The sequence below is a fragment of the Schistocerca nitens genome, chromosome 1, assembly GCF_023898315.1.
Source record: "Schistocerca nitens isolate TAMUIC-IGC-003100 chromosome 1, iqSchNite1.1, whole genome shotgun sequence".
NCBI lineage: Eukaryota > Metazoa > Arthropoda > Insecta > Orthoptera > Acrididae > Schistocerca > Schistocerca nitens.
This window is the reverse complement of record NC_064614.1, coordinates 200,555,160-200,576,554: the sequence shown is the minus strand read 5'-3', so window position 1 is coordinate 200,576,554 and position 21,395 is coordinate 200,555,160. Positions and strand designations below refer to the sequence as shown.

The 21,395-nt window shown below is 37.4% G+C and overlaps 1 protein-coding gene across 2 annotated transcripts in view; it reads left to right on the top strand.

Annotated features, from left to right (window-relative positions):
• LOC126245639 (zinc finger CCHC domain-containing protein 8 homolog) overlaps window positions 1–20,397 on the top strand; it is a 65,990-nt gene extending 45,593 nt beyond the window's left edge. The window contains exons 6-9 of one of the 2 annotated variants that reach the window (XM_049948333.1): window positions 7,687–7,864; window positions 17,890–17,959; window positions 17,996–18,062; window positions 19,856–20,397. In XM_049948333.1, coding sequence (XP_049804290.1) covers window positions 7,687–7,864; window positions 17,890–17,959; window positions 17,996–18,062; window positions 19,856–20,209 — 669 coding nt within the window. In that variant the 3' untranslated portion in view covers window positions 20,210–20,397. Of the gene's footprint in view, window positions 1–7,686; window positions 7,865–17,889; window positions 18,063–19,855 lie in introns of both variants that reach the window. The other variant, XM_049948332.1, reaches the window with a different exon arrangement.
• Window positions 20,398–21,395: the final 998 nt, after the last annotated feature.

Genomic DNA, 21,395 nt, shown 5'->3' with positions numbered 1-21,395 from the left:
ACAAGGCCTTTTGCACTTTGTTCATGTATTTGACAAATTGAATGTTGCCCTTCAGACTTCTTCCCAAGAAGTTCACTTTTTATTAGAGCTTCTATTGGATTTGCTAAAGCAGTTGTTCACCAAGTTTCTTAAGCCCAAAATTATCAAAAGCTCCTCATTTCTTGACACTGAGTACAACTTGATTCAAAATCAAAGAAGTGAGGATGAGTTAGTTATTAGCATTCAGACTTCGAACATAGTGAATGATCTCCAGGATACAGATACATCCCTTGTCTTTTCATCAGCGAGAAACTACTTTTGTCCTGCCTGTGACTACATCAACAAGTTTCTACTCAAGATGATGTGTTAAAGCATGCGCAAGTTGCTAGGTTACACAAAATTAAAGAGGAACAGTTTTCTTCCATTAATTTTTTATTGGAAAAGTTGCCTATCATGTTATACAAGGAAGAGAATGAAATTACATATGAAGTGGTAAACGAGCTTCAGAGACAGTTCACATCTCTTCAGGTAGGTGACAATTTGGCTGTAAATAAAGATGCTGCAAGTGATTCCAGCTGGGCGCAAATATAAAGAATTTGTGGAGCCGATGGGCTTTTTAAATATAATTGAATTTCTAGAGTACTGCTCTCTATTCTCACCATAGCCCATAGTATGTAGAATGTGAATGTGTTTTCAGCCTTTTGAAGAAAAGTAGAACATAGTTCAGGTCATCCATGTCCAGTGAATCTCTTTGAGTCTATTTCTGTTTTGAAGACCAGGAGTTCTGGTCCCCATTATGGAAAAACATGTTCTCAAGACTTGTGTGCTGTGGATGTGTTTATGTACACTGCTTGGGTCTTCCTACAGTGCTATGGACATCTGTATCCATCCTGAGCTGCTGACTTCCCATTGCTGTGGACAAGTTACTTCCATATCTTGGTGAATAAAAAAGTTTCAAGTATTTATCATGCAACATATGTGCCTTGTTGTGTGCTATCATTTCGATGTCTTAAATCATGTACATGAGATGATGATTGTTATGACCATATGATTCGCGATGCGCAAGGACATGAAAGGGTGTGTTGTGTGCGACCATCCATCAGATGTAAAACCCAATAACTAAAGAATGAAATGAGATATCGTTCTTCTCTCAATTTTAAACAAAATTTCGATATCTTATCTACATCTCATTCACTGCAATGTATGAGCTAAAAATCAACCATAACACGAAGTGTTTGTATCTCTGCAAAATCTTCAAAATTTCATGCAATGTTTTACTAAATTTGATGCAGTGCAGTGAGTATGATGGATAGTCGAAAGAAATACAGTTATTTTTCAAGTGATGGTATCAGACTGTAAGATGTGTAAAAATCGTTTTTTTTTTTTTCACCTAATAGTTCTCAAAAAAATGGATGGAAATTACCCATACCAGCTGGAACGCCATCTATAGCATAGGCACCAGCATCAGGCAATTGGGTTCAGCCATTACAGAAGCTGCCCTCAGCATGAAAAGCAGAGAATATGTCTTCATCAGTGAGAGGATTAAAATCAGTGTATGACGTCTACTGGAAAATGGGGCACACTTGTTCACGTGTTGGTGCTTGTAGACTACTCTCTGGATGTGATCACCTACTTAAGTTTTAAAATTTATCTGTAGCCAGAGAAACTACAACTGAAGCCTACTATTATAATTGTTTACATCAAAATAGCCAAAGCAGAGTAAGCTTTATCGCACCTTCAGTAGTGCCAATCCATTTCTAATCAATTTTCTAACCTATCCTGTTCAGGTCAATGATGCTATCGTTGGCTCTGGCTCGACACTAAACACTTGTAGATGAATGTGATAAATTTAACATGATCATATTTTCAGAAATCTACTAAATGGGTGAGTACTTTAATGTCATCTGATCAGAATGAATTTTTCACTTTGCAGCAGAATTTGCACTGGTATTGAAACTCCCTGGCAGATCAAAACTGTATGTCGGACTGGGACTCAAACCCGGGACCTTTGCCTTTTGCGGGCAAGTGCTCTATGAACTGAGCTATCCAAGCATGACTCAAGACATGTTGTCACAGCTTTACTTGCACCTGTGCATTGTCTCCTACTTTCCAGACTTCACAGAAGGTCTCCTCCATGTCTTCCAGGACTAGCATTCGTAGAGATATGGCTTAGTCATGGCCTGGGAGGTTGTTTCCAGAATGAATTTTTCATGTGGCAGCAGAGTGTGTGCTGATAACAAAATTTCCTAATGGATTAAAACAGTGTGCCAATTCGGAACTTGAACTCGGGGCCTTTGCCTTTTGCAGGCAAGTGTTCTACCAACTGAGCCACCCAAACACAACTCACAACCTGTCCTCACAGCTTTACTGCCTACAGCTTTGATAGTGGCAAAGATAGGTCAGAACCCATACTGTACAGAACTGAGGAGGTTATTATGTTCAGAATTCTGGCTATGCTCTTGCTGCGTACAGTACTTGATTATCTTCTAGATATTATTGGAATAAATGAAATGAGTCAGTAATTATTTGGTTATGTTTCCTGTTTTATAAGCATGTTTGATTACTGAGATTTTTAAGCCTTCTGGATTCACACCTTCGTCTAATGTCTTTATTTCCGATATTTATTAATGACATTATGATTTCTTTATTCGTTTGATTACAGAATTTTAGACACCATAATAATCTGTGGCTTTTGAGTTGCTCCATTTGGTTACAGATTCGTTGACTTGGGTACCTGTTTGTCTTAGCTTGTCTTGTCTTCCATTACTGCTTATAGTTACCATTCTGCTTTGCTCACGTCTTCCTCCAAGCTGTATATTTATCATGATGTGATTTATTGAATGACAGGAACGTCAGTGCTCTTGCATTATTTAATTGCTGTGTATTTATTGTATAGAATTTTAGTTTTAGGTGGAGGCTACTTCTAACAATGGTTCTTGTAATATGTAGAATATGTTTAATCAAAAGTTTCCTTTAACACCTTTGAGAATTAAATTATGGCGCATTAGCATTCATATCTTGTTTGATATTTTTGCTACATTTTGTTAATTTTAATCTGATTTTTTGTACATTTAATTTTTAATAATAGTTTTTTAATAATTAATAGTTCAGATTAATGTTACATCTTCAGTGTAACAGCTATTTATTTTATTATCTACTATTTCTTGGAGCCACAGCCCATCACAATCTTAGATACTTTAATAGAGTTTGCCTTCTGTGTAACTGAATGTTATCAAAACATGACATTAGCCTGATGGGTTTATCATTTACATGGTAAAAATTGAATGACTTTAATATATTTAGTAAATAGCTTATAGTTCTACTTTTAAACCTTACATCTGTATTAACATCATTAAATTGTGTAACTTATTTTTATTCATAATCAGTAGTTTTACCAGTTCCTCAAGTGTTTCTATAAAGAAGTCTTCATTGTACTTAGGAGGGCGATATTAGAGAGAGAGCATTTGTTTCTAGTTTTAGGAACAATACTCTGCAGCCACAGTGTTTTCTCCTTTGAAGATTATTTACATGTATAATATCATTACATAGTTCTAACTTTTTGTTAACAAAGCCTTATGGTACACATTATTCACTGAGGGAGAGCCATTGTTCATTAACCAGATCCATACTGGAATTAAGGTTTTCTAGCTAATATTGTAGTTCATATAGTTTAGATTTTTAATGATTTCATGGCACGGTAAACATGAAGTTGTAATTATAACTGCAAGAAAATATAGTTATGTAATTTTTCTTGTTTATTTGCAGTCTGCAATCCTGGTGCATACTGAAATCCTCATGTCACAGTTAGAGAAACCAAAACAGAATCTTCACTTCATCAGTGGGCTGCCACATATAGCTTCAGTTGCTGTAGCAGTGTGCTACAGAGATTTCAGTGTATACCAGGACTTCAGACATGTGTCTGTAAACAAAGAAAATATTAGTGATGATGTAACTTTTCTTTTTCTTTTTTTTTTTTTTTTTTCTTTGGGGGGGGGGGGGGTGATCAAAACTTTTGCATTATATCCAGGAACGTCAAATCTCTGATTGCAAATGATTGTTGGTGTGTATACTTCAACATTTTCATGATTACAGAATGTTGTTGAGTATTTTAATTACTGTAGGTCTAAAAAATTTCTTGTGGTCCAACTCAATAGGGAGCTGGGGCTTGAAAGTCTTCAGACTACTGCGAATTCAGCACAAGCGAGCTGAGCACTTGAGACTTGGTTTACAGATCGTAAGTTATGATGATATGTGATATGAGAGTGAATTTGAAGAGTTAAATTTTTATCACATGGGCTCCTTGACAGATAGGATTGATGGAGGACATTGAAAAAAGTTCAAAGGACGGATGGATCTTTTTGTGTTATTGCAAAATAGGGAAGTGAGTATCAGTGATATAAGTGAGCTGGGATGGCAATCATTAACCCTTTCACTGCTGAGTTTGCTTTAACAGTGTGAACATCTGTGTGCAGCTGGGACACTTGATGTGGTAGTGCCTGCTGTGCTGGGCACAATATTGGACTGAGGACTGCAGCGCCTGCTGCACTGGGTTATCATTGTTGGAGGCTCTTCTATATTTATTCTACCAATAAATTTTCAAAATAAAGTGTACTTTGAACTTTCTTCACTGTTGCAGTTCCTAAAACTAGATGACATTACGAAGTAGCAAATTTCAGAAAGTCAGTATCTCTCTCTCTCTCTCTCTCTCTCTCTCTCTCTCTCTCTCTCTCTCTCTCTCTCTCGCTCTTTCTTTCTTGTGTTGTGTGATATATTTCAAAATGAGGTGTAACACAAAGTTCCACATCAGTTTGTTTACAGCAGTAATGTGATTCCTTTCAGTTTTTGTTCTTGCTGCATATGGAGCATTTTCTTACAAATTCATATTGTTTTACGGATGATTCAATGATGCTTGGTAAGTGCCTTTCTTGAAGCCACAATGAATTTTCTTCATGTGTTTGATGACCTTCTGATGATTTCCTTTCTTGGTGGTGTGTTTTTAAAATCTCACTAAGGAGACTGACAGGGAGAGCACCCCCTAGCAATGAGACTGACTTTTTAAAATAGTCTGTATGGTGATGCAGGTTAATGTCCCACCTGCAGCCATTCATGCTGGTGTGCCCTCGTTTGTGAGTAATTGATTAAAAAACCTTCCGAATTTCAGGTGACGCTCTACAGGTTGAAGAAAAGCAATGTTTAAAAGACTGGTTGCACAGTGTAACAGTTAAGGAACTGGTCTCTCACGCAAAAGGTTGTGGGTCTGTATTTTGTCAGGTGCTTTGAACTTTTTTATTTTTAAATCTTTATACAAATAGCTTAGGTAATTATTTTTATTTAGTTATCTGAGTTGTATTTTTCTTTATTTCTATTCCTTTGTCACATCATTTTAATCACATATATTAACTTTTTCAATTGCTCATTTTTATGTTGACTGTATAATGGTGTCAAAAGGAATTTTCCTTTATACGGCGTACATTTTTGTGGATGGTAATTATTATACAAACATTGAAAACATAAATTCTTATTGCACTATGGACAAATCAACACAGATGAAGATTTAAATGAAAGAAGGGATTATAAATAAAAGAAAATTAGGAATGGAAATACTGAATGCTGTAATATGGACAAAAATATAGGATGATGAAACAGAAGAAATTAAATTGAAGTTAATACATATCAGTAATTAAAATTACATGAACAAAGATTCTAAGTGTAAAAATAATGATAGAAAGAAAAATGAGAGCAAATTAAAAAATTAATATGATGATTAAAATGATGTGACAAAGCAATAGAAATAGAGATTTTATACTTAACCCAAGTAATTAAATAAAAGCAATGACTAGCATCATTTCAGTAAAAGATTAAAAATAAAAATTTTCAAACTGCCTGACGAACTTGGAACCCACGATCTTTGCATGTGAAGCCTAGACCTTAAATGTTATGCTGTGCAACCAGTCTGTTAAAGTTTGCTTTTTTAAAACTGTAGAGCGTCTGCAGGGTATGATACCTGGAACCTTAACCTACACCACTGTATAGATTATTTAAAAACTCGATCCCACCTCTGGGTACCTTCTCTTGTGAGATGTAATTCAGTGATTGAAGTATTCTTTCAGGTATGAACCTTGTCAATAACATGTTAATTCAGTATGCACATTTTTAAGGTACGGAAAAAGAGCTTTTTGTACCATTTCGTTGTTTCACAATACATTCTGTTGAGTCAAGTAACATGTCTTATTTGTCGACTGCACCCATAGACTCATTGTAATCCAACATACAATTTGGTTTAAATTTTTTGGTATTAGTTTGGCAGTCCATATACCCAGCTGATTTCATTTCAGTTGTATGGCATGTCATCAACATGCTTATGTCATCATAGTGTCTGGTGACCCAAACTTCATCTCTCCTGTTTGCAAATTATCTTAAAGTTGTAGTGTACCTTTTCTGTGCATACTTCATTTGTTCCTTTTTCATGCAAGTGGTGAAGAGAGGTGAACTTCTGCAACAGTTGTCAACATGTAGTGTGTGCCCTCTTCCCTAATAAGTTCCTGAAAGTGTTGTCGTAATATTGCCACTAATTCTCAAATAGTGTTCACTGACTATTTCACACTTTTCTCCAGTATAAACTAAAAAGTCAAGTGTAAATCCCATTTTAGAGAGTCACAGAACAAATATTTTTATACCAGAACAACATCTTTTAGATGGAGTGTAATTTTTGAGTCAGGCACCCTAAAAAAATTGGAGATTTCCTTCAATACCAACTTTTTGGGTGGAGTGAGTGCTGTTCTGAACTTCCCTTTCAGGTAAGAAACAACTGAACTTACTTTGTACAGTCTATCATCTTGAGCAGGAACACTGTTATTGCGAAACTGCAGCATTCAGCTTAACAATAAATATGTCATGAGACTTTATTTTACCAAAAATTTGGATCTTGAAGAGTGGATCATTGATATGGAGATACCTTATTACTTTTGAGCTCAGAGTATTTTCTAAGATTCCATAACAAATAGATGTCAAGGATATTGGACACTAGCTTGTGTATCGCTTCTGCTACCGTTCTTGTAGACAGATGTGACTTGTGCTTTCTTCCAAGTACTCGGCACAGTCTTTTTGTTAGCAAGATCTACGAGAGATTATTTTTAACAGAGGGGCTCAATATTGCACATACAGAAGGGTGGTTACCAAAACACCATTCAACAAAGCCGAAATTGTGCAGTGCTGATGAATACAAAATAAAAGCATCTTTTAATCCAACCAGTCAGTCAGTGTGGCCAGTTGCTATCATTAAGAAAATTAGCATGTCTGCAAACACTATTAGAATTTACTTTCTCAAATGAGTGTAGGGAAACTTCTTATTGTAATGAAAATTTTTATGAGTAACTTAATGCAGTTTTGAAAGTACTTTGTTCCACTGAGAATAAATGTGTGTATACTTGTGGCTGAGGGAGAAGGTTTAGTCATATATTTATTTTCTCAGCTTTTGTCTGCCATTCTTACAGACTCCTTAACTCATTGCTTATTATTTAGTGTATAATGTGTGGGCGCCTGCTGATATTGCTAATTTATCCTCGGTCTATTTACTGTATTGCAGTGTTTGTATGTGCTGTCAATTCTAATGGCATTGATAACTGTCAAGTAAATTTATACGTAAAATTGTAGTTCCATTAATATGTACATTAATTGCTAGTTCATATAGCATCTTTCTTCATGCAGGAGTTCGAGCATTATAATTCTCCACCGATGGCATTCCATCAGAGTAAGGAAGCTATGCTGTCACAGTTGCAGGCAAGTCCTGCGTACAAAAAGAGAAAGCTGAAAATCACACCTGTGGCAACAGAGCCAAAGGAAGTTACTGTAACTCCAGCAGACATGGAAGTGGAAGAAGTTTCACGTAATATAATGACCCTGTTTAGTACTTTTCTCTTATTGATGTTGTTCTGTAGTTATTTCTTGTTAAATGTCACGTAAATGTAGACTTTTACAGTATGGCATAATTATTTATTTTGATGGAAAATACTTGCCACTTGTTAGAAGTGGGTGTTGTAACGGCGACCGGAACAGTCGCGGGGTTGAAATGACGGAAAACACGACGGGACCTGCAGAGCGGCCCCCGAACAACAACACAACGGGAGAGAATGGACACAACCAATGAAGGACCTTATGACAACAACAAGAACAAAACAACAGAGTCAAGAAAACCTAACTAGACAACCACGTACACTCGTAAACAAAACACGAAAGTAAATACACTGTCTAAGGCGAGGCGATATGTCCTGAGACGTACACAAGGTTAGACTGGCTGGCTGAGTGAGAGGCAAGCGCTTAAGTACTCTGTCAGGGACGCCGCTATTGGCCGCTGCAACCAAGTGTTCCACTGTGGTGCCCTCACCCTAAATGCGGGCCAAGAGGCGCGCGCTGCCACAGCTTACGGCGCGATGGTGCAAAGACCTCTTAGGGGTCTTCGACGTCCATGACGTCTGGTGGGGATTCAAATTCTGTCGTGCGCGTACCAGAGTGGCAAACACAGTTGTTTAGAGACCAGTAGTGAGTAAAGGCACCCTTTTTATCTAGTACAGGGTGAGGCATACAGGATGAACTGTATTCAAATGAACAATACATCGTTAGGAGTGCTTTAAAATTTTTTTAAATTACAGAATAACCCTCAAGTGTTGCCATTTAACAAAATTAATGCTTGAAAACAACTGTATTCAAATGAACAATACATCGTTAGGAGTGCTTTAAAATTTTTTTAAATTACAGAATAACCCTCAAGTGTTGCCATTTAACAAAATTAATGCTTGAAAACATCATCTCCCAGGTGACAGTCATTTTCAGCAATGCACTTCTCAAGGCGCTCTCGGAAGTTGGCTTCAACTCTCTGCAACGTGCCCGTCTATGTGGACGATTTTCACACGAACAGCTTCCTTCAGTTCTTCAAGTGTACATGGTTTATGCAGGTACACACATGATTTGAGGCAACCCCGCAAAAAGTAGTCACACATGGATAGATCAGGGGAATGAGGAGGCCAATGAATGTCCCCGAACTGAGAAATAATTCTACCACGAAAAACAGTCTTAATTGCTTCCATAGTCAATCTTGTCGTGTGAGCTGTAGCTCCATTCTGCTGAGACCACACTCGCCGGATAGGAATACGTTTTCTTCTTAATTTAGGTAGGAATAATTCAGTGATCATCTCTCTATATCGTTCAGAGGTTATGGTTACAGTGTTGCTGTTCTCATCTTGGAAAAAGTATTGACCAATAACATCTGTACCTGTCACAGCAACCAACCAGTCACCTTGGGACTATGTAATGGTTTCTCATGCAGTAGTTTTGGGTTTTCACTGGCCCAATAACAACAGTTCTGCTGATTTACCATTCCAATCATATGGAAATGAGCTTCATCACTCGTAAGCAAAATAATGTTGTCATCTCGCTCAAATATGGCCTCCATTTCTCGGGCAAAATTTAGCCGCTGTTCATAATCTCTTGGGTTTAATTTTTGCACAATGGCCATTTTGTAGGGATGAAATTTTAGGTTAGTATGCAAAATACGCCTTACAGAGTGATTACTTAGAACATTTAATGTTGGTTTTCATGGTAGTGTAGGTATTGTGTGACTATTCAACCATTGTAGTGTTTATTACGGGTGACATCCAGGAAACACTGAGTGTATAATCTTTTAAGTATCAAGGAGGGAGAACAGCTCAAGTGTGCCATGTCCATTAATGGCAAAAAGCACATTAGTGCCCCGCAAAGTATTTTCCATCCCTTTCTGCACAGAACAGCTCGTGATCCTGCCTCATAATTAGCACACCACTTTAGCAGAGTTGGTTATTCTGTTGATTCAATGGGTGGTGTTGCTCACTCATTCATTCATATATTATGTTATACATTAAACAAACAGAAGCAGCCACTGCAGGCTACTTTTATTTTTATTTTTGGGGGGGAGGGGTCATTAGTCATCTGACTGGTTTGATACAGCTCATCACAAATTCATCTCCTGTGCCAACCTCCTTGTCTCAGAGTAGCAGTTGCTACCTATGTCCTCAGTTATTTGCTGGACGTGTTCCAATCTTTATCTTTCTCTATAGATTTTGCCCTCTACAGCTCCCTCTAGTACCATGGAAGTCATTCTCTGATGTCTTAACAGATGTCATATCATGCTGTCCCTTCTCCTTGTCAGTATTTTCCACATATTCCTTTCCTCTCTGATTCTGCGCAGAACCTCCTCATTCCTTACCTTATCAGTCGATGTAATTTTCAACATTCACATTTAGCACCACATCCTAAATGCTTTGATTCTCTTCTTTTCCGGTTATTGCACAGTCCATGTTTCACTACCATACAATGCTGTACTCCAGATGTACATTCTCAGAAATTTCTTCCTCAATTTAAGGCCTATGTTTGATACTAGTAGACTTTTCTTGTCCAGAAATACCCTTTTTGCCAGTGCTAGTCTACTTTTGATCTCCTCCTTGCTTCGTCCATCATTGGTTATTTTGCTGCATTCCTTAACTTCACCTACTTCATGACCATCAATCCTGATGTAAAGTTTCTCACTGTTCTCATTTCTGCTACTTCTCATTTCTGCTACTTCTCATTTCTGCTACTTCTCATTTCTGCTACTTCTCATTTCTGCTACTTCTCATTTCTGCTACTTCTCATTTCTGCTACTTCTCATTTCTGCTACTTCTCATTTCTGCTACTTCTCATTTCTGCTACTTCTCATTTCTGCTACTTCTCATTTCTGCTACTTCTCATTTCTGCTACTTCTCATTTCTGCTACTTCTCATTTCTGCTACTTCTCATTTCTGCTACTTCTCATTTCTGCTACTTCTCATTTCTGCTACTTCTCATTTCTGCTACTTCTCATTTCTGCTACTTCTCATTACTTTCGTCTTTCTTCAATTTACTCTCAGTCAATATTCTGTACTCATTAGATTGTTCATTCCATTCAGCATATCATGTAATTCTTCTTCACTTTCACTCGGGATAGCAACGTCATCAGCGAAGCGTATCTTTGATGTCCTTTCACCTTGAATTATAATTCCACTCCTGGACCTTTCTTTTCTTTTTGTCATTGCTTCTTCGATGTTCAGATTGAACAGTAGGGGGGAAAGACTACATCCCTGTCTTACACCCTTTTTAATCAGAGTGCTTTGTTCTTGGTCATCACTCTTACTATTCTCTTTTGGCTCTTGTACATATTGTATATCACCCGTCTCTCCCTGCAGCTTACCCCTACTTTTATCAGAATTTCAAATGTCTTGCACCATTTTACATTGTAGAACCCTTTTTTCAGGTTGACAAATCCAATGAATGTGTCTAGATTTTTCTTTAGTCTTGCTTGCATTATCAACTGCAACATAAGAATTGCCTCTCGAATGCCTTTACCTTTTCTAAAGCCTAACTGATCGTCATTTAGCACATCCTCAATTTTCTTTTCTATTCTTCTGTATATTATCCTTGTTAGCAACTGGGATGCATGAGCTGTTAAGCTGACTGTGCAAAATATGTGCGATAATTCTTGCACTTGTCAGCTCTTGCAATCTTCGGAATTGTGTGGATGATATTTTTCCGAAAGTCAGATGGTATGTCACCAGACTCATACATTCCACACACCAACATGAAGAGTTGTTTTGTTGCCATTTCCCCTAATGATTTTAGAAATTCTGACGAAATGTTATTTATCCCTTTTGCCTTATTTGAACTTAAGTCCTCCTAAGCTCTCTCAAATTCTGATTTTAATACTGGATCCCCTAACTCTTCTAAATCGACTCCTGTTTGTCCTTTTATCACATCAGACTAATCTTCCCCCACATAGAGGCCTTCAGTGCATTCTTTCCACCTATCTGTCCTCTCCTCTGCATTTAACAGTGGAATTCCTGTTGCACTCTTTATGCTACCACCCTTGCTTTTATTGTCACTGAAGGTTTTTTTTTTATTGTCCTGTATGCTGAGTCAGTCCTTCTGACAATCATTTCTTTTTCGATTTCTTCACATTTTTCGTGCAGCCATTTCGCCTTAACTTCCCTGTACTTCCTATTTATTTCCTTTCTTAGCGACTTGTATTATTGAATTTCCCTGAAAATTTTGTACTCCCTTTTTTCATCGATCAGCTGAAGTATTTCTTCTGTTACCTATGGTTTCTTCGCACTTACCGTCTTTGTACATATGGTTTTCTTTCCAGCTTCTGTGATTGCCCTTTTCAGAGCTGTCCATTCCTCTTCAACTGTACTGCATGCCGAGTTCTCCCATTTCTCTGTCCACTGCCACTTCCATTCTCTCTCTGATCATCTCTTCACCCATCTCTCCATCCATCTCCACCAAACCCCTCTCTCTGTCAACCCTCCAACCCTCTGTGTCCATTTCCTCCTCCTTCGTATCTCTACTCAGTTGTGACTATCTTCTCCTGTAGCCCCTACATCACATGCCAATACTGCCCCCATGACATGGCATTCGTGTCGGCAGCCTAGATGTTGGAGAGGAAACCCTTTTTCACATGTATATCCATTCCTCTGGAAGCTAGGAAGTTCTAACCCCAAAAATGCTGATACTTGTGGAGTTTGCTGTATATGTATAAAATTTGGTCCAATAGTTAATGGATATGGAAGGAGGTGCTTGGCACGCGCGCGCGCGCGCACACACACACACACACACACACACACACACACACGCTCACATGCATGTGCTGCTTAATATATTGAGTGTCTCTCTTATGAGTAACCGGGGGAATTTTATCTGGTGTTTCAACAGATATTTACAATTTAGTTCTTGCAATTTTTTGTTGTAGTCAGCCCATCCATATACTTCTCATTATGTGTCTCATGTGACACCCAGTTTTGACAGAAAGCATTGGTTTGTTTTCTGTTAAAAACTAAATGATCCTTAAATCAGAATTTTATGTGCCCATTAGACAGGGCAGTCTCAAATTAGTCTAGTGCAATATTCTTGTTATTGATATGTACCAACAGGGACAGTAAAGCACAAATAATAATACATACTCGAGCAGTGGCAGAGAAGTGGTGCTGTTCTATGGTAGTACTCGGCATGTGCCATGGCTATGCTTTCGCAAATGGAGTACTGGTTATTCTTAGTGGTTTACTGTCCCTGTTAGCATGTAAAATTATAATTTTCTTTGTAATGGGAAACTAACTGACTTTTTCCGTCAATGCTGGTGTCACATAAAAGACCTTATGAGCAGTATTTGTTTGAGCTGACTCTAGCTATGCTTTGCAAGTGTGAAACTGTGAATATCTGCTGAAACACCAAAGAATCCTCCTCCCCCTTGCTATGTCCAACTCTTCTCCCCACTCTCCTTTCACCTCATCCTCCCACCTCTGTATGTCTGTCTCCTCCCCCCCTCTTGTCCCTGTCCATCTCCTCGTGCCTCCCTGTCCTTAGCAATTTTCTTCTGCCTGCCTCTCTGTAGCCATCTCCTTGTGCCCGCCTCTGTGTAGCCATCTTCTCCTCATGCGCCCCTCTCCCTATCCATCCTCTCCTGCCTCCCCTCTCTTTTCATCCACCCTTCTATCCGTCTCAACCTTCTCCCCAGCCATGCCCATCCACACATGTAACCCCTCCAAACCGGGTCGATAAAGTTGGCTGATACTACTCAACACAAAATACCTGTCATGCAGGGGTTGTTGATTTTCCAGATACGATTGAAATCGATCCAGGTGTTTTGGAGGAGATGCTGGATGTACATACAAACATGGTGACATTGTGCTTTACACACACACACACACACACACACACGTGCTAGCCATTTCCCCGCGCCTGTGCCTGTGTACTCGTTCAAAACATACTGCACACACCTCCTCCTGCCCCCTCTCTGTGTCCCCCTCTTCCTGATCACATTTCTGTCCACCTCTTCCCGACACCATTTCTGCCCACCTCATCCTCACACTTATATCTTTTCCATCTCCTCCTCCACATGCTCTTGTCTTCCCATTCTCTCCTCCCATTCTCTGTCAATCTCTTCCGCACTCTCGCCCTCTCTTGGAACATATCTTCCTCCTTCCCTGTCCACATCCTCCTCTCCCTGATTACATCCAACTCCCCCCCGCCCCTCTTACTTTTCCACCTGCACACAATCCCTCTCCCAACTGGGAAACTATGCATCTAGGAGGTTATAACCCCCAAAGTGTACAATTTTTTTTTTTTAATTGATGTAGTGCTTTATTACACACACACACACACACACACACACACACACACACACACACACACAGTTTTATATACTAAGCATTTGTGTAGTATTATTGATTTCAAAGAAAGAACAATATCGGTTGTCTGTGTACTGTAAAAATTAATTCTGTTTGTACATCCTGGGGTCCTCAGATCTTAGTAATTTGTAGTAGTGGCTAAATAGATACTCCTTCACTTTGTTTTGTAATATCTGGACATTTCCAATTTCCTGCCTAATGTCTACCAGCAACCTGTTATATGCTTTCCCACCAGAATATAAAATGCCATTCTAAACCTTTGACATTGCTGCCAAAGTCTAGATTGAATTGTAGGTGCGAATTTCACATTCATCCTAAAGCCACTCACAAAAAAAAAAAAAAAAAAAAAAAAAAAAAAAAAAAAAAAAAAATAGGGAGTAAAAGTATTGGCAGATGAGTGCCAGAATCCATAGGTCCTTGAAGGGCCTTCTACAAGATGTTAGATTACCACATTTATGCAATATTCTTATGTAATGCTTCTGTAGAATACATACTTTTTTGACCCTAGCTACATTGTCCCACAAGATGCCATAAGACTCAATTATGTGAAAGTATGCAAAGTATACCTGCAGTTCTGCCCGAAGGTCAACATAGTGAGAAACCAATTCTTAGGTGCACACCAAGCAGAACTAAGATTTTTGGTTAACTTGCCCATATGCCAGGGCCTCCTCAGTTTATTATCTATCTTGCTGCCAAGAGATGTCACACACGAGAGTTTCATTTAGTTTGTACTGTTGATCTCCACTTTTTGGCACCTTAAAGTTTTTTTTAATTTGTTCGGAATTGCTTAACATGAGTTTTTGTTGGATAGGGAATAAAGGTTTTTTGCTTGGATCAGTTGTAATCCTATTCCATTACTCTTGTGATCGCATTTAGCATAGATAATTTGCTCCCTTTATTGGTGTCCCTGTATTGTCAGCAAACATTGGTGTTCAAAATGTTCTCCAATGTTTTCAATAAATAATTTATATTCATAAAAACAGAAATTCTCAGCAAGCTGGTTAATGTCATCCTCCTTTAAGTTGTTGAAATTACAGTTCAAATATAATCCTCCTCTTCTCTCCTCAATACATTGTTGCCCACAGCACAGTGATTTCCCCTGAACTGAGATATTTGTGGTACACCGTTAAAAATTTCCAAAGCCCAGTGCCTGCAAAACTTGGGAGATAGTGTGTACTGTGGGTCAGGCCCTCATGGTAGGCTTGTGATCAGATGTAGTGCATTTTGTTTGTGTTCATTCAATTGTTGAGTCTGTATCCTGTACAAGGCCTGATGACATTCTTACCACACAGTAACTTATGTTCAGAGAAATGGCATATAATATTTTGATACGCACATAGCTGTAGCATTTACAACAGAGATTCTGCAGAGACTATAAATCAGCTACAAGTCCAGCAGAATGCAACTGTTGTGTCCCCATTTTTGCAGAATGTTGCCATCAGTTGTCAACAGAAGTGCACGGACACATGGACTGCAGTTCACTTTTATTGACAGTAATGGCCATATACACAGAGGTTGTGGAAATCCTTGGAGAGCCATAATATTGAAGAAATGAATCTCTCTTGCTATTCACAGCCTTAAACTGCACCATAACTGCGTGGTTGTTACTGAAACAATGTCCACATTTGTAACAGACATTACATGGATAGACAATATGTAATTTGCTGCATAAAAGTTGGTCTCGGTAATCTGATTTTGTATATCTTCCATTTGTGTCCAGGTGTTTTATGTTGTTCTTGTAGTGTTAATGTCTGCATATTATTACTTGGACACTTTTGTTGCAGGGACAAATGGATTTTGCTGCAATATGTGTACCATATTAAACAGTTAATTATACTTGGTTATTGATTCCGAATCTTTGCACTTATCACACTTATTTGTTTATCCCAGTACTTTTTCTTTGCTGCTTGCAAATGGGGTTAAGCATTTACACAGTGGGTGATATGGAACAGTGGGGGTAAGCTTAGCATCATTCATATAGTGTTACCAGTGAGAGAAATGACAGCCATGCCTAGTGCTCCATGTGGAGGACAGATAAATGCCCAGGCTAAAATATACAACTGACAAAGATTTAAATATTTCATCCATCTGAGCCAGAAATTGGGTTTAAAGTGGCAGATGAGCAAAAGGTGATTATTGCTGGGGTAAATTTCAGTACCCACAAAAGTATAAGGACAAAGATGTTGTGACTGTCTGTCTTAAAAATAGTTTGACTGCAATAGCTGTTTGTCCTTAAAATCTTTCCCCAGTTGAGGACTGGTGATCCACCAGGCAGAGAAAATTGCATTGATAAGAACTTTCTTGGCATTAATTAAATGTGTGTAAGTACCGTCTGGTGGATCCACACATTTGTATTATTCTATTAGTTCTCATAGCATGCAGATCTTTTCTGACATTGCATAAGATGTAATTGATAGAGAAAATTGAAAGGTCTGAAATGACTACTGAAGCTGTACATAATTATTGTTTGTTGTTAAGCTTATTTGTCCCAAGTATGAACAAACATTAGAGAACTGTGTGTTAGTTATAACTGACAGACAAGTAAATTACTAATACTGAAATGAAAGGTCTTGGTAAAATTATTTAGGAGTAAAGGTAACGGATCCAAGTAGCAGATTCATTGAGTCAACGTAGACACTTAAACAAGGCTGAGAAAGTGATAGCTTTTGGATGAATTATTTTTGCTGACTAAATAGTAGCCATACACAAGTGTGTGTGTGTGTGTGTGTGTGTGTGTGTGTGTGTGTTTTTTTTTTAAATCATCATAGTCTTATTGAGGTAACCAACAAATAATAATAAAATACTTATTTACGTTAGAAAAAAACTGAAATATGAAAATATAGGTCATGCCAGATGATGTTGATGAAACAATCACTTATCCGTTAGCGTAGCGTATATTAGCATACTACAAGTATGTTCTGAACACAGTCCAGTCCAAAAGTACTAAAAACAAACAAAATTACTTTTATTTCTTGAAGAAATGTTGCTACTGTGATAAATAGGTGTTTTTGAGCGGGATGCTGCCACCTGGTGGGAACATGCAGAAATGAAAACAAGTGATGCACTAAAAGCAAGTAGTGTAAAAGTTTGTGCTACAATCAGGCATAGCAAGTTTAGTTATTCCCTGAACTAAAAAAAATAATTGGATGTAGCATACAAGCAATCACAGTTAACGCAGTGATTGAGACACTAAAAGTGGGGCACAAATTCCCCTCCCCTTTCCACTCAAGTTCAAGTTTTCATGGTTTTACGTAAATTGATGATGACTGATCCTTCAAAATAGCCATGGCTAATATCCTGTCCAGTTGTGTTAAGTAGAATCTTGTGCTTAGTTTCTAATAAACTTATCGTTAAACATCAAAGGTTCTTTCTTTTTTTCGTAGTGCTAATGAAGAGAGAACAAATGTTGCAGTTTATAGAAATTATAAACAAGTACTGTTATAGTGATATCAGGTACCTGTGGCTGGTGTCAGTTTCATAAACAACTGTGGGTGCATTGCTGAGCCATAATAACCACAATGTGAAAGCACAACCAGAAGGTTATAGATAAATAGATAAAATAAAAATACACAATATAAACTTTTTTGTTGTGTTAATAAAATTTTGACAATCAAATATCTACAAAGTATTATATTGATTTTTAAGTCTTATAATGTAAATAATAAGTCATTAAAACCATTTGCAGAATGTGTGAGCTTGCTGCCAGATGATGGTTGCCGATTCATTCCACCTCTGCCCAAGGATACACCTCCTCCACCCCCGCCCCCACCACCACCACCACCTCCTCCTCCTCCTTCAGAGAGTGATTCAGAAGGAGGAGAGACACGTAGCCAGGAAACCTGTTCACCTGTTTCTACAGTAAGTGTAAACCACTATACATGCCATATAGAATCTGTGTTTCATAACATACTAGGTATAAACATTTTGTATCAAGTGTGGGCTGGAATGTTCAGTCCTCCTTTTTAACTTTTTCATGGTACAGAATTATGATTAATTTATATTATACTACTATAAACTTAAGCATAACAGTGTGGTACAGTACATTGAGAAGATTCCAACCCAGTTGTAATTCATTTATTATTGACAGATGCTCAGTGTTTCACTGGAAACATTTTGAGAAGTGCAGTGTAATAAAAGCACTCGGTCCTGTTGCGATGTGTTGAAACTGAGGTGTGTTGTGCAAGGGAGGAGATTGTCATTCATTATATTTCCAGTTGGAGTGAATGGAAATGAAGAAATTAGATTCCTCAGCAGCTTTCAGTGTTTATTGAAAGGTTGATAGACCATTCGTGATCTTTCAGTGAATAAATGATCCCAGAGATGAAGGCCACTAGAAAACATCTAATTCTCAGTGAGGGAGTTATTCACTCTGGAGAAAAACTTTTGGTTTCTCACCACTCACCTGCACAGAAAATACTTAGGGAGGCTGGTGTGTGAAGAGAGAATGTGCGCATAACTCTTGAGATATGAATGGCAGAGGAGAAAACCATAAAGGAGAGTGCTGAAGCCATACTATGTCCTGGATGAGCAGAGATTTCATAAGCACATGTACATATTATGTACCAAACTTTGTTACAAAATAACATCGAAGCATCAGATATACTCAGTCACTTCATATGTTGCTGCAAGGAAAACTATGAAGGGACCCACATTGGCTTGATTTGGATATCTTCCACTATGTCATGTTGTTTGCTTTTAGGCTCCCTGGTCACATTTTGGAGACGATATCTTCCCCCATTTATGGAGAGCTTCAATGATTCATGTTATGTGGCTATAGTCAAGTCATCTGCATAGCTGAACTTACCAAATTATGTGTTGGATATGTTGGAAATAAAAAGATTGAAGAAAAGCGGGGCAAGGACTGAGCCCAGTGGCAGCCCATTGTCGAGCATTTTGGAGGAGCTAATCCTTTCTCTGGTAGTCACTTCAAAAGTTATTTCCCTGAGCATGGTATCAATGAGACAGATGGTATAGCTGCATGGATTTATTCAAATTTGACAGAAAAAATCTGTATGCACAGATGGGTAAAAAAGTTAAATCTTGATGTAGTTACTCCTAACTGATCTGATAGATTGGTGAAGAGACATTATTTTTGTGACTTATAGTGTCCCACAGAATATTAAACATTTGTAATTTGTAACTGAAGATATTTGATCTTTTAAAAGTTTTAGATTTTTATTTATTAATTCTGTTTGGATGTTGGCTGGCTGTAATTAACATATTAAATTATAACTAGAAGAAAAAAATTGCTAGTTTAAATAAACAAGTCCTGACTTTGAAAACTTGCAGTTTTGGTGAAATATGTGTAAGAACACATGAGGAGGAAAAATATTGCTTTATTTATTTCATGTGCTCCAAAGAATAAGTTGGACAAAGAAGTAACCTAACTGATTTTTGTAGATATAAATTGGTTTTATTGCATGGTTATTAATTTTTGGTAACAATTTTAATATGAAATATTTTGGGGAAAATATCAACAAGAGCAGGGTCCACATGCATGTTTCTATAAATAAGGTCTGTAAATCACTTTTATAACATTTGGGAATTGTGTGTAACATTGCTTTGTTACATTATTTCCACAGTGTACAGTTAATTTTTGTATGATAAAGAAACCTTTAATTTAAGTGTATTATATATTAATTATGTTGCAGGGCCATAGCAGTATTTCATCGCCCAGGCCACAGTCCCCATCATTGTCTGACTTGGAAGCAAAGAAACAGTCACTTCTGGCAGAGCTGGAAGATGGAAGTTCTGGGGAAACTGTTCGGGCAGCTGCAACACCCACACTTGGAAAAATAAAGTCTGTTGCACTTGGTACACCAGTTTTATTGGGGAGGTCTCCTTACTCTAGACTTCCCTCTCCAAAGAAATTCTCTCACAACATCTGTGATGTTATAAATTTTGAAAATCTTCCTGATTCAACAGGAAAGTATGAGAAGATGACTGATATAATACAGAAAGTACGGACAGTTGTTTCACGCATACAGAGTGATACAGCTACATGACAGGCACAGGTGGAGTATAGTAATTTTTTACACCAATATACAACTAAAAATATGTGCTACCATTTTTAAATTTAATGTCCAAGATTAAAGAAGAAAGTACATGTAAGATGCATTATTCAGCAAAATGACAGCTATGTGGAAGACCACAGAAAAAAAAAATTCAAATTCTTGTGACATTCCTTCTTCAAGAGACAGATAAAAGGAGCAGGAAATAAAAATGTGTGTAAGGGGAGCTTGAGAAATGTTCAATGATCACAGAGGAGACTATAATAATTGAGTTTAATACTAAGGAATATTAATATTTGACTGTTAAAGAACATAACTTCTCTAGATGTCAGCTACCTTTCTCCTAAATTTGTTAACTTCTGTGCCTTGGGGAGTTCTGTCATCTGTGTTCTAGACTTCATGTTCAGTTTTATGAGTAACTGGCCATCCAATATATTCTCCATGTTTGGACAGGTTATCTCACATGGCCTTTTTGTACATTTAGTCCAGTTTGAGGATTTAATTTTTAATTTTATTGTTTAAATTAGAAAAAGATTATTTTCTATTTATGTAAGATAAATCAAATTATTAATTTTTGGTAACAATTTTAATATGAAATATTTTGGGGAAAATATCAACAAGAGAAGCTATGTACATAAAGTGAAACTGTTCAATAAATGTTTATTTACGATAATCATGTCTCATAATATTTTTTTCTGTCTTTATAATTGATTATGTTGTGGGACATAGGTATAATTTGCAATTGAGACCTGATTCTTTAAATAAGTAATCTCTCATTCAATGTAAATGAAATAAAGTTCAAAGCAGAAATATTTTATTATTAACATGTTAATTATTATTTAAGTGGGTAATCTAGGTAAAGATCTCCCCAGCATGAAGGTTGGTTTAAGTAGTATAGTGCTTGACTAAAAAAGGCGCCTATTGACCTCTGAGCTGACATGCCCAACCATGTATAGATGATTTACAGTTTAACATGGACTCAGAACCATATATTTAATAATTTAAGCATGGTAAATATAAAACAGAGAACACAACAATGTCTAAATTGTAAATATATATACTGTGATTTGCCTGTTTATTTTGTCTGCTAAGTACTAGGAACGTGGATTATTGTTTACATTTGTAAGATAGCTGGCATTTAAAACACAAAGCTGCAAGTGATGAGTTAGTGATAGTACTT